This window comes from Diadema antillarum, unplaced genomic scaffold (genome assembly GCF_040938485.1).
Source record: "Diadema antillarum isolate AM-2024a unplaced genomic scaffold, OU_Dant_1.0 seq00001069_RagTag, whole genome shotgun sequence".
In the NCBI taxonomy this organism is placed as follows: Eukaryota; Metazoa; Echinodermata; class Echinoidea; order Diadematoida; family Diadematidae; genus Diadema; species Diadema antillarum.
In genome coordinates, this window is record NW_027271894.1 from 891,340 (window position 1) to 905,483 (window position 14,144).

At 41.4% G+C, this 14,144-nt stretch overlaps 1 protein-coding gene across 1 annotated transcript; it reads right to left on the reverse strand.

The window, feature by feature from the left end:
- Positions 1-327: 327 nt before the first annotated feature.
- LOC139743329 (vacuolar protein sorting-associated protein 72 homolog) lies at positions 328-13,702 on the reverse strand. The gene is made up of 7 exons (XM_071653819.1): positions 13,623-13,702; positions 10,087-10,230; positions 8,860-9,012; positions 7,953-8,082; positions 3,048-3,242; positions 1,400-1,562; positions 328-657 (listed from the first exon to the last, which is right to left on the reverse strand). The coding sequence occupies exons 2-7, from the start codon at positions 10,204-10,206 to the stop codon at positions 345-347; spliced, it is 1,074 nt and encodes a 357-aa protein (XP_071509920.1). The 5' UTR covers positions 10,207-10,230; positions 13,623-13,702; the 3' UTR covers positions 328-344.
- Between the last annotated feature and the right edge of the window lie 442 nt (positions 13,703-14,144).

Sequence of the window (14,144 nt, forward strand, 5' to 3'; positions counted from 1 at the left end):
AGTTTTAGCCGATCATATCCAATTTGACTTGACCTAAGTTCAGATTTTCAACACGCGCACTTCACTATGTCCTGAGTGTAGGTAGATCTGGTGCTGCACTGTGTGTACAGGGAAGGCATCTAACACAGTACCAAGTCAGTCCCATGCACTTTGACCTGCTTGTATAAACCCTGGAGTTGAACATGACTAAAAAGGTCAGTCTCGAGGTGCAATGACGGTTGTCAAGGTGATCAGTCAGTACGACTAATGTACAGGTAATGTACGTTGACACCAACTCCGTGGATTCAAACCATGGGTGCATCAGCCAACTTCAGTGTCTCTTTTTGGGGGGCTACCATCTGTTGTCATGACTCAGAAGAGCTTGCCGAACTTTTTGACCTCCGCTTTGGCGGTTCCCCAGACATGGCTGCTGCAATCTCCGCTGCATAGGTCTCCCGTATGATCTTGTACGCCTGCTTCGTGGCGAACGGGATGCCCGTGACAGGGTCAACGTAGCGGGCTGGGTACCTTGTGATGGGGCACAGCTGCTTGGGCTGAGCTCGCTTCTTGCCTCGGGGGAACGTGTCCTTGAACATCTGTGGGTCACTGTAGGTGATGAAATTCCTGCTGCATTTTTCAGCCACCTTTGTTCTCGCTGTCTTCTCTGAACCCGACGATCTGCATATCAAAATATGTTTTAGTTGCATCAAAAGTTAAGAATTTAAACTTTGTATAAGTTTATCTGATTAACCTATGTGTAATAACCAGTTACAATAAATCAAGAGTTTGTTTGAAGCACACATAAGCCATCGAGTTACATTTGATCAATCTTATAATTGATTGCTTGCAGCCTTTACAGTACACGGTAATGCAAGATTTTTTATTTTTTTTGCATGAAATTATTGCAAATTAGAGCCAATGGCCATTTTTGCGAATTGCCACTGGCTTTCAATACATGTAGTGTAGACATGAACTTTTGCCTGCATTTTTTTTTTTTTTGCTTATCTTGGCTCTAGTGAAATTTACAAAATTAACAAATGTGAACATTTCTGGATTTACAGTAAGCTCTAAAGCACTGTTAATTCTTAACAGTAGCATATATGTACAGAAACTTCAAAATTCATAACTTTTGAACAGATTGTCTGATTTTCCTCAAACTTTCACTGATGTTTTCTACTAATGTTGCTGTATTCTCTCGATCCTTATGTACATTAAGGTGAACTTGTCCTTTAAGTATTATCCCTTGTCACACACACACAAATTTTCTAACTTTCATAATATATACATATGTGCTGCAGGAGGCAAAGCTTTCCACGTATTCTTCATTTCATAAAAATAACACTCAACCTGCAAAAGTCACAAAATTATAAAAACACCTCGGAATACACCATGTATATTGTAAAGGTCAGCCTCAACTCACACTGCCTCAGCTTTGTCCACTTTGTCAACATTGATGTTGCCAACTTCCTGTATCTTGGGCGTGGCTGGCATGGTGATGGACTGGAAGCGGATGAAGGGGCCGGTAAAGGCTTTCTTGAACACCTTTGTCTTCTTCTTCTCCTCCTCCAGCTGTTGGAAGAGATCTGGATGCAGATGTCAAGAGGAGAATTAAAAAAAAATGAGGAAAGAGAAAGCGGGAGATGAAATTCTAATTTTTCAGGTCATGATGACAATGATGAAAGAGTTCCTTTAGAGGAGGTTGCCCAACTTTCCAATACCTCTACAAACTAGGACAATTTAAATGCCCTCTAGATCTGCAACTCAGATTATCACTGACAATTGATCATCAGTGGAACATCCCACACCATGTACAATCCACGGTCACAGTGTCCCGTGCAAAAGTAAAATGTGCTGCTTTGTGTTTTCAAAAGATGCTTTTTCACATGAAATGAACAACAAGAAATAATATGTCCATCTTTAAATAGCTAACATGCCTTGTCATTCTGAATCAAAGACAATCCATGTCACTGTACTTTGAGGTGTAATGCCACATTGCACAACAATGTATTGGTCTACAATCTAATTAAATAATTGTGCTACATTCTTAAGATGATTGCTTATCATAATCAGGACAAACATTTGTTGAGCTATTGCATAGGTAAAGATGTCAGAGAATACTACTTGATTGGGCAAAACTAATGATGACACACCAAAATGCAACTGCTATTTTGCTACTGGAGAGGCAAAACAGTAAGGTGAAGGTCCGTGTTATTTTTGTCGTTTTGGTGCCTTTCTTCTTTTTAAAGTCAAAACATAGTTCCTGTGTGCCACGCAGAACTGTTGATTTTGCTCCAAAGTGTACACATATCTATGAGAAATGTGTTAAATAATGCCGTCATAACACAATTTCAAATAGGTTATGATGAAAATGCGAAATATTAGCCAATAGCTTCGCCACAAGTACTACAATTTCAGAGCTTACCCAATTATGGTTGCTACATGATATTCTATATATTCAATTATATCGATTCCATTATATCTGGCCACAGTGATATCCGTTGCACACAAGTCTGCATGCAATTCAATACCACTGCTTGGACACAATTCGATCATCATGTAATAGCACCGTCCTACATACTCAATATTACAGGAGGGCACTTCAGGACTAAAAGTTGGTATACAGACTTTTATCATTTTATCCTTTTGATCTCCAAATAAAACAAAACAACTCATTATCTCAGCAAATTGCGTCAGCCAGACAAGTTTTTTGGTAGAGCTTTCCCACATATTGAAAGGAAATTCCAAATGGAAGAAGAAGAGTTTTGAGCCCTTTCATGTACTATGTTTTAGTTTTAAAATGTCAGGTGATGTGGACAAAAACAAAACACTTGCATTCATAATTTCAATTTCTCTTTTACATTTAGTCACATTCATCACACCAAATAGACCAAGTTATTGAAAAGCAAGAACTGATTGTGATTGTTTGGTTTTGTTCTAATCTGTTTATGTGGGAAGGCTTCGACAGAAATGTATTGCTATGGTCATTGTATGAGATCCCAACCACACTATATTGCTGCATCAAAGGTATGGATGAATGGATGAATAGATGAAAAGAAAAGCAGCCTTACACAGCGAGTGCAGGTTTTTCTTCTCTGTGATCTTGGCCTCAGCCAGGAGCTCCTCCTGCGTCAGCCGTCTCATCTCGGGGACGTTCTTCCTCGAGTGCTGCTGCTTCATGATGCGGGCCTTGGTCTCGCGCTCTTTGATCCGCATCTCAAACTCGTTGACTCGCTGGACGGTGGACCGCCTGGTCGACTTCCTCACTGTGCATAAAGCAGACACAACAAACTATAGAGTGGACTTGTAGTAGACAAGAGAATGGTTTGTCATTTTGTCATCCACTCAAAGAAACATGCACATTCCTATCCCTCCTGCACATGAGAAAATGGTAAAGACACAGCAAAACAGCTCATGTACTCTATCCAAAAGCAGGGGAGTGTGTAAGAATGCTTCGGGAATAGCAGACATGTCTTAAGTCAAATACATTCTAATACATTCTAAGATGAAGGCCAATGCCATCGGCAAAATCAGAAACTAGAGTCATGTTTACATTCACAGCAATAAACATGACAGTTCATACACATGCCCCTCCATACAGCTATTAAACAGTTTTAGTCGGAACCCACACAAGCCGTCCAAATGGGGAATTTATGTCTACATTCCACACACGACTTCTTTTGTAGGCAGAATGGCACCAAGCTGAACAACCAGACTACCAGACTAAGACCCCGTTTACAGTGCAAGGCTCGGCCGCGGCTCGGCTGTGGCCGAGTCTACCTTCATTTCAGTGTAAATGCGCAAAAGGCCAAATGCGAGGCCAATTTTGGTCACGCTCTGGAGGTGGTCTCGGCCGTGGCCGAGCCACGGCCGAGCCCGGCCTTTTCTCAGTGTAAACACAAACTGGGCTAAATGCGTGGCCAATTTTAGTCTGGCTTCCAAACCCTCTGCCCGTACTACTTCGCTGTTCAGGATATTAACCCCCTCAACATCAAAAACTAGTAGAGTTTAAGGTGGTTTTGTCCTGCAAAGGATTTTTTCATTCGGCAAAGGCCTTTGCCCGAACGACGACTTGGTCGCCACGGACTTCATTTTGCAAAGGGTCTGAAAACCAGACAATACCAAATTGCGTTTGTTTACAAGCAGAGCGCCACTACGACAAAATATAGAAAGGTTTGAATCAAAAGCGTGGCCGAGCCCGGCAGTGTAAACGGACAAAATTGCTCGGCCACGGCTCGGCCCAGCCCCGCACTGTAAACGGGGTCTAAGTTCTTCCACAGTAGTGAGTGATACTTACTCTCCCTTCAATTGTGAACTAATGTGATCTGGGGTGAACTAAACCAGAAGTCATCAAAACTGAGGTGTATCAAAGACAGTCCCATAGGTCCCGAGTGTGGTGCAGCACAATGCTATAAGGTTTCAGTCATGTTGATTACTTTAAAATCAGAAACATTTTGGACATGACACTTTTACAAATCGGAGGCGAGGGAATTTTTCGAGGCATAAAATTTTCATGAATTGTCACTGGCATTCATTGCATTATGTACACAAAAATTTTCGCATGAATTTTACTTTGGCGAATCTTTGCTCCACATGAAATTCATGCACATGAAAATTTGTGCTTTTACAGTAATATGACTGACTCCAACAACAGGGATTTCAGGCACTCAGGTAATATAATAACTGTATGAATTTTAAATATCACCAGTTAAAATGGATACTGTGCTGCATTCAAACACTTAGGGCCAATTCATGTCTAAACATATTAATACCCTAAGGAAGGATAGGATTTTCAGATGGCTTATCAAATTGAGGACACTATATGAATGTGCCTTGTGTCTTCATTCAAAAATAAATATCATTAATGTCAGCATAAAAAAACTTGCTACTTTGCATTTCTTGCTTTATATTTAATATATGTTAGTTTAAATTTGTTCCCATTAATAAGGTGCACTGAAAATTTGGAGGAGAGTGTAAAGCACAGAGCTCTACCTTCAGCTCTACCACCTGTCGGGTGAAGAGCAGCACAGAATGGTTAGCATATTCTCATGGTTGGACACCCAGGTAAGTGGCTGGAATGAAAACAAACCCGGGATCAACATATTTCTGGGACAAAATTATCTTCTTTTCTTCCATAGTCGACCTTGAAATTCCATGAAACTAACAGATGGGGTACATCGTAACATTTGTGACAGCATCAAGAAATGTTATTGATAAATTACAAAAGAGAATGATAGAGCAAGGATTCTTAATGCCTATGCTGTGTTGTCTGTATCCCAATGTAGATTCATACGCTGCATTCACATCGGTTCAAACTAATATCCCATTTAGAGTCCTCCATGTAGGAGGACCTCTGGAGGACATGCTAGATGAAAACTAGCCATTTTTTATACAAACTCAGTGGGTGGTAAGAGAGACCCCCGCTTAGAGTCCCCCTGTTATCTAGAGTGAGTTCCGTATATATTTCTGTGGAAACCAGTGGACGGGCATTTTTTCCACCACAAACAGTGTTGGTCACTGGAAGTGTGTGCTGTGTTCATGCTAATCTGGTTTTCAGACTGTCTTCTCACACTAATTTCCTTTTCAGAATATTAACGCCTTCTAACAACAAAATAAGTAACAGGTTTAGCTGATGGGCCTTAGCCTTTCGCAAAAGCGGCAAACTTTGTTTAAGGGCGGCGATGAAATCTGCGGAGGGCGTATTTTGTAAAAGGAGCACAGTTGGCAAAGGGTCTGAAAACCAGACTATGTTCACGCCGTGTTTGTGCTGAGACCGTTTAGAGTCCCCTCATCTGGCGTGAACACAGCACAACCTCTAGAGAATGTGCTAGACTCGTGCTAGGCTGTCTAGCATGACATTCACCCCAGACTCACGCCAGACTCACTCCAGACTCGTGCTAGATGCTTTGTGCCGAGACCGTTTAGAGTCTCCATTGTCTGGCATGAACACGGCACAACCTCTACGTGTTTGGTGGGACTCTAAACGGGGTATAAAGCTCCGCACACGTACTGTAGGCAAATTGTTTGCTCTCACTCCAGCTATGACGTATACCCGACCATGAAAATTCATTTCATGGAACAGACAGCCCGTTTTCTTTGCTCACCAGGCTTTGTGTGGTGACTGCATAAGTATGCAGGTGTTGATGATGTTGGCTTGGTACATGAATAGAAGAAAATGAAATTTAGACCCCATTTACAGTGCGGGGCTGGGCCGAGCCGCGGCCGAGCCCAGCCTCAATTGCGAGGCCGGGCCCCGCAATTTTGTTCGTTTACACTGCCGGGCTCCGCCGCGCTTTTGATTCAAACCTTTCAATATTTTGTCGTAGCGGCGCTCTGCTTGTAAACAAACGCAATTTGGTATTGTCTGGTTTTCAGACCCTTTGCCAAATGAATTCCGTGGCGACGAAGTCGCCGTTCGGGCAAATTCATTTGCCGAAGGAAAAAATCCTGTGCAAGACAAAACTACCTTAAACTATACTAGTTTTCGACGTTGAGGGGGTTAATATCCTGAACAGCGAAGTAGTACAGGCAGAGGGTTTGGAAGCCAGACTAAAATTGGCCGCGCATTTGGCCCAGTTTGCGTTTACACTGAGAAAAGGCCGGGCTCAGACCACCTCCAGAGCGAGGCCAAATGCGAGGCCAATTTTGGCCTCGCATTTGGCCTTTTGCGCGTTTACACTAAAATGAAGGTAGACTCGGCCGCGGCCGAGCCTCGCACTGTAAATGGGGTCCAAATCTACTAATGTATACCCCATATATTTCGCCAGTCTAAATTTTTGTGAATCAGGACTTCACGTTGATTTCTGTGAGTGGTTAAATTCACGATCATGGAGTACAGTACTGAACGGAGAAATGTATACGTGTGCATGTCACATTCATAACATGATCAGAGTCAATATTTTTGCGTCTTTAAATTTGCAAATAGTACCTGACTTGCGAAACTCATGAAAATAAAAACCTCACGAAATATTCGACGTATACAGTATTTGTGCTGCTTCATGACTCGTGCAACTCATTGAGTGCAAATCATTTTGTATCATTTGACAGTCATTGGTACCAGAACTCAAAGTTGTGTGTATTAAACAGTCTCCTTAACCAGACTAAAATACCTTACCACATGCTGCTTATTACTTCCTCACAACTTTCACCGAGTGCGGAGTGTCCTCAGGGGGTACTCGTAATTGTCCTCATATGGTGTGATTCCTCTATACTCAGACTCTATAGAATCACCCACATACTGCATTTGTGTATTCTGTTGATGTCTGGTTCAACAAGGGGATTGATACTCACTGCATTCATTAATACTACATCGGATGAACCATCTCTACATGCATGAGTAGTAATCTACCATTTCACTAAACCGTGTGTGTGTTAGGGTGCACAGCTATCAGGAATAAAATCAGTCATTAATGAAATCCTGTTCACTGTTTGGTCTTTGTAGCGTCATGTGACCAAACATAACGTTTCTATGTCAAAGATGATTGTAACGTTATAATCAGGGTATAGTGCACTTTACCATGAATAAGATGAGATATGTTTTTATGGCATAGTAATCAATAGCACATGGTAAAGTGCTATAGGTATCAGTCTCATAGATCATTGTGTAAAGCCATGTTCACTGTACGAGGTACGCTGACCGTACATATCCGATATGTATGTAAACAAGCAACCAAGCTAGAGTGACATTTTCGCATTACAGAGAAAACACTTTATGATTTTTATTACAAGACTTGTTCGAGGATGTAAAACAAATATAATATGCACAATTTTGAGTCCCAAGTAGAATTATCGATTCTCAGACAAAATTCTGAGAGAAATTGCATTATTTTCTGAGGGGCGCAACCCAGAAGAAAACAGTGCTATTCCTGTCGCCATGGAATTCATAATAGCAACCAGTGGCTCTCCAAAGCTCGGTATATTTGTATAGTATCCAGCTGCAACCATGGCCAGTCAGATAATTATGCACAAATACTCACCAGATTCATCCCTGTGGTCCCTCCCACGTCGATGAAGTCTACTGGACTTGGGAGTGGCACTCTTTTCTTTCTTCTCTTTGGGCGCTGCATCTGGACTGGCTTTTTTAACTGCAGGTTTCTTGGGTGGTTCCTTCCAGGTAATAAGAAAAATGAAGCGGTGGAAAAAAAAGTGAGTGGAATTGCTGTAGAGATTTCCTTACGAGGATTTCATGAGAGGGGGCATCAATGATTTTATGTATGAAAAACAAATATCAAATTGTCAAAATAAAAGAATTTTGGAGCCACTGAAACAGTTCATATCGTGGAACTCCGTATCTTATGACTTAAAATATCAATGGGGCACAATTGATCCATGTAAATCTTCTTTACTACATTGAGTATATTCTGTCACCCAAGAAAAATCAAGATTCAAGGAGCTATAGCAATATGAGAATTTCAGAAGACTAGTCCACAAAAATTATTGAAATATTGTGGTGGCGGAAAGCAATCTTGAACAGAGGTTAACAATAAATCATACTTTCAATTCACTGTGAATTAAATGAAGCATTAATGTCTTCACATCTACTCTATGTGAGCACCAAGGGAATTCAATCTCAGTAGAAGATTATTGCACAAAGGAGTCACTTAACATGTGTTCTGCCAGGAAACAATACAAGATACCTGTCTTCTACAAGAATCTAAAGATATGTCAAGGAGAAAGAAAGAAAGAAAAAAAGAAAGAAAGAAAGAAAGGAATGAAGAGACAGAAAGAAAAAACAAGACAGAAAGAAAGAAAGGAAGAGAGAAAGAAAGAAAGGAAGAGAGAAAGAAAGAAAGAAAGAAAGGAAGAAAGAAAGAAACAAAGAAACAAAGAAAGAAAACATACAGGATGAGAGCAAGAATGATACCATCTCTCAGAAATGCTAACTTTATACGCTTTGGTGATGACCCTTCGCTTCCGCTTCTGCCCCTCATCATCACTCTCACTGATCACTTCATCGTCCTCTGGTGCATCGATGTCGCTGTCTGACGATGTCTCTGCGTCACTCTCCTCACTGGAGTATTCCTCATCTCCAGATTCCTAAGAGGTAGAAACCATCATTTGATTATTTTCAGTTTAGAGTGTTCAGGGTTTGGCCAAACTCTAACTCGCTCTTTAAAAGATATCTAGTACATGTATATTGTGCGGTGTTTGGTACAAATTGGTAATGAGCCAAAAGGTTTCACTGTTTTTACTGGCACTTGGGGGTTTCATTCTTTTCTTCTCCTTCTTTTTTCAAATACAGCAGTGTAAAAACAGCTGTCATCTGGGGAAAAAACGTACAAACATAAATGTCTACTGACAACTGGGCAAAAATTGTGTCAAGAACTATGGGCATTGGAAATTTATACCATCTCAGTCTGAGAAGTTTCCCTAGATGCATGTTATGCAAGACCAAACTATACATATTATCCACACTCAGCACAAACGAGGCTTGTGACAATAAATAAGCAAATCACCAAAGCAGCTCATTATTGCTGCATTTGGGCAAATCTCAATTCTGCTTTATACATGTATAGGGTCTTCCTTGTTGAGGGTAGTCTCTTAAGTGTGAGCACTGCTCTTCCACAGGGCCCTGTCAACATCATCACTCCAGCATTATTAGGCACCACAGCATTACCAGGCACCCATTTTTACATCCTGTGTCAAGAGTGACACATGGGTACAAACACCCTGTCCAAGATTGTAAGCACTTAGCAGGATTCAGACTTGAGACGTCCATTTGTATGTATCATCCAGTATACCATGTTGCCTTTGTACTTGTAGATTCAGTTCCTGATCTCTGTCTTCACTATTGTTGTTTTTGCTCATGGTGTGACGTCTGATAATGATTCGTGGGTTGACTGTGTTCTTGGGTGAAACCATGTCACACAAAAATCTCTTGTGTTCCACATACACTGTAAATTATAGATCTTTGCATGAGAAACATCAAGTAAATGCAAAGGAAAAAGTAATTGCTATATTGGCATAATTTTGTCACGAGAAAACTCTCATTTGCATCTGAATACAACACCACAGCACTGAAAGACAGGACACTGACCCATAGCGGACAAACTGCACAGTAAATCATTTAAACTCATGGTTTCATGTAGTTTGCATGTGTAATGATCTTACCTCTTCAAAGCCACCATAGGTGGTCTTGTAGAACTCATCCTCCTGTTCCTCAGCCAGCAGACGATGCATCTGGCTTCCAGCGTTTGCACGCCTCTCCCTCGTCTTTGCTAGCCCAGACATGCTGATCAATCAAGAGCTTTGAATCTTTCAAGGGGAATTCAGGTAAGGAAAGATTAAGCATCGTGGATTAAAACCATTTTCTCTCTCTCCTTCTTTCTCTTTGATGAAATGGCTCCAAGAAATTGTACATCTATGATCCTGATTGGCTTTTTCTTGCATGATCTTACAATACTTTAACTACTTCAATCCAAAAGACTAGACAGCCCTCACAGATGATAGAAAGGCAATGGTTTTGCTTTTACAGAGCTGTGGATCAGTGTGGACATACACTACATTACATGCATTCACAATGCAAGCAGTCTTTGATATTTCTAACATATCATATGAGCTGTAAAGTTAACAAATATGCTAGATTTGTTTTACCATATTCATCATATAAAAATTTCTGCACAGTGCATAACCTCTCTTGCAAAAGCAGAAATGTGTACTATATACACCATATATTCAGCAAGTCTAACTTTTCTAAAATAGGGACTTCTTGAAGAAATGTATGTGTGCACATCACATCCATGTCGTGATCAGAGTTGATATTTTCCTGTGTTTACAAATTCAAGAGTAGCACTAGCAAAATTCATGAAATAAAAACCTTGCAAAATATTTGGCGTATACAATGTATACTCACTATTTGGATTTCATAATTATGGGCATTAAACTAAATGGATTCATGTGTAGGTTTACATAGATGTATCCAGTGGCTCGGGCCATGGTTACAACCACATGTATGTGTCCGGATGGGAAAGACACACGTGTGTGGTTGTATATTTAATTACTAGGGTGTCGGATCGTGCGCTTAAGACTAATATGCACCCTATCTGATAACACGCAATTCCCATAGGGCGCACGATATAAATTTTGAGCCAGATCTCTATGGCAAGCTGCCAAAAAATCCTAACAAATTTGGTATCATATGAAAGAAGAAGTTGGTCTCCATATTTTCCGAGAGTGCTGGTAAATGTTTCTGACTAAAAGTTGATGAAAACATCGTTAGAATCACATAAGTCCTCATACTCAGCATCTGCTTCCATACTCGAACCAGCAAGTGGCATGCAAAGAAATAGTTTACAATGCACTTGTATGCTGAATCCGATGGTGAGGTTAGTTTTTTGCTAGCTCCATGTCTCCCTGTGGGAAATGGATATTGCTTTGAAAACACCCCTTGCAATAATTATTTTGTCTCAGCGAAAGTTTAAGGTGTGGCTTCGTATGCAAGAATGCATAGTAACATCCTCACAAAGGGGCTTATACGTGTAAATCTATGAATGGTGGTAATGAGGCACCAATTCCAAGGCCAGAACCTTTACATTTTCAAGCAAACTGCAAGCACCTGCTCTCGACAATCAACTGAACAAGCAGCACCCTCTGCTCGTGATGGTGCTGGCTGGTGATCACAAAGCATGATTCTCAATTTCACAACGCTGACTGCATCGGGGCTTGCAATGTTGGGATTTACTGTGGTAGAGCAGCACATACGTACATGTATGCACACAGCACACACGAGAGGGAGTGACTTCTGCACTGGCAGTGCCGTATATGAAGAGAGTCTGGCCAAATCGGTTTTGAGCCTACGAGTGTGAAGCCTGTGATTGGTCAAAACAGGTCCCGTGATCTTCGTGGAGCCATGTCATTACCAAAGTGCACTCATACGCAGTGCCCATTGTTCACTACCTCTTAGGCCTACTTGGTTTGCTTTCATTATTACGTATAGGGCTTACTTAGCCTGACCAGACCGCTGTGCAAAGCACAGCAGTCTGACATGTGCTAGTGTTTAAACGTTGTAAACGACCGTCGCTTTTAACGGCAAGACCACAAAAAATGTCTTTTATTTTGTTTGATTTTAACAGTAATACCACCCACCTATATCATATTTTGCTGATGGTTGAGTTGAATTTGGTGTTTTCTTGGTATCCAAACCTTATTGTTGAATATCTCGGAGAAGATTGTGCGATGATTCACAAAATCAACGAACTACCACGAACGCTCAACCCGAAGTACCGTGGTAGCATTTTACGTACGCCCGTGCGTTTCATGTGTTACGTAAAGGTTGTCGTCTTCTACGTACATGTATTTCCGCGCGTACTGCTCTCATAATTTGACGTCACTTCCGCTCCGACTACGGTAGCTACGTTGTAGTATAGGAGAATGATTGCCATTCAAGAACACGCAGAAGATTAGGAGTGAAGCAATACGGACGCTTACAGACCTGATTTTAAGGACGGATTTCGGTGGGTTTTTGATGTAATTAAAAAAAATACGCATAAAGATTATTGAATGATTATAATAGATTACGGGGATTCCTTATATTTTAGTTTTCGAAGATTAATAAAGATACTCATGAAGGAAACGTACACCCACCGCTGAAAAATAACAACGTCTGCGAAGGAGTAGACGTGCAGCCGCTGTCGCGAAGTGACAGCGGCTTCGTGTAGTTAAGGGCTTACTATGACTGAGCGTACACGCTCACCCTCTAATGCGTAATACGCTGGGCAATCCAATGACATGGCGTCCAATTCAGCAGTTGTCCAGACTCTCTTTATAAAGCAAGTTACCCAATGTTCGACAGCCTCAATTGCGGAAGTAGCCCGACCAGACGCTGTTACTACGCTATGTCGCGACGTACCATGTACAGCAACTGGGCTGTGTATAGTTATTGCGGAAGCAAAATAGCGTGTATGATTCGAACGCCTGCGCTGCAATCATCGTTTGAACGCCTGTACTCATTGTTCGACCCCATATATCCGTGCTTCGACATTCGCGACATACCGCGCCGTGCGCTCGCCATGCCTATGAATGGATTAGCGCGCGTGGGCAAAACTGTAAAGGCCTACATACACAGCCACAATGGCAGCAGTCTCTGAGATAACACGAGCGTTTATGCGATATTTATATTTTGCATGCCACCCGTGCCAGAATTTGCGGTATCGCCATGGTTCGATCGCAACGTGTTATGTATGCGTTGAATCTCTCGCACAGCGTGGAGTACAGGGGTACTGCGCTCTCAAGGTGCGATGTAAATTTACTAGTCTAGAAAGAATCTGTAAACAACTAAATTTACTAACAAGTTACTGGTTTTCTACTGGAATCTACAAGTAGTAATATTGCCGTGATTTTAAAGCTTAATTTCTTGAGATAGAAATATCATTTCGCCATGAAATGTTCAGTAGAGCTCTATATGTACATTAGATACAGACATCTATAGAGTCTAAACGATAGACATCACTCTATACGTTAAGTTGAAGTAAATTTAAATTAGAGGTAAATCACTCACGTAAAATGCAGTACATGGGACCACTCAAATTGACTTGCGTGCAAGTGTACGAGTTCTTCGCTTTCAACAGTGTTAGTAGGTCAAAACTTGGCCAACCTGAATCTAATGCAACTTCCGTTTGTTTTACAGCTTGACTACATGTGTAACTTACTTTTTAAAGACCGAATGGATTCACAGCTGCTCTGTTCCTCGTACAATATGACAGTAAATTTAAAAAAAAAAAAGAAAAAAAGAAGCGAAGGTGCCTTCGCCTCTTCTTTTTCTTTAGAGCGAGGCGAGGGTAATGGGGATCGACAGTGCCGTATATTAATATACGGCACTGGGGATCGATCGTGAAGGGCGCCGCCGAGAGATTAGCTGTGTATGGAGCATTATTAAGAGTTCTGTGGGAGCATGCATGATTGTGGGGAAATGACGCAAATAATAGCCCTTACGGGGAGGGGGGGAGGGGGGAGGGGGGAGGGGGAGGGGGAGGGGGAAGGGGGGAGGGTGAGGGAGGAGGTGCAGGGGGGACAACTCCCACTTTCCTTTTCCGGCATTTTCGAAGAGGTAATTCATTCCTAATTTCGCTAGTATTTTGTAGGAAAAAGATGTCAAAATGTGCATCGATCGTGGGGGCAGTGCTCATCCTCGCATCCTCATTTTATTGTTTATCATACAATTCCTTAATTAT

What these genes read in the sequence shown, in the direction of transcription:
- LOC139743329 (XM_071653819.1), bottom strand. Translation starts at nt 10,206, where the DNA reads ATGTCTGGGCTAGCAAAGACGAGGGAGAGGCGTGCAAACGCTGGAAGC. An exon ending in GAAAAACCTGCACTCGCTGT is followed by an intron (nt 1,563 to 3,047) that starts GTAAGGCTGCTT and finishes ATCTGCATCCAG; the next exon opens with ATCTCTTCCAACAGCTGGAG. An exon ending in GTGGACAAAGCTGAGGCAGT is followed by an intron (nt 658 to 1,399) that starts GTGAGTTGAGGC and finishes TTTGATATGCAG; the next exon opens with ATCGTCGGGTTCAGAGAAGA.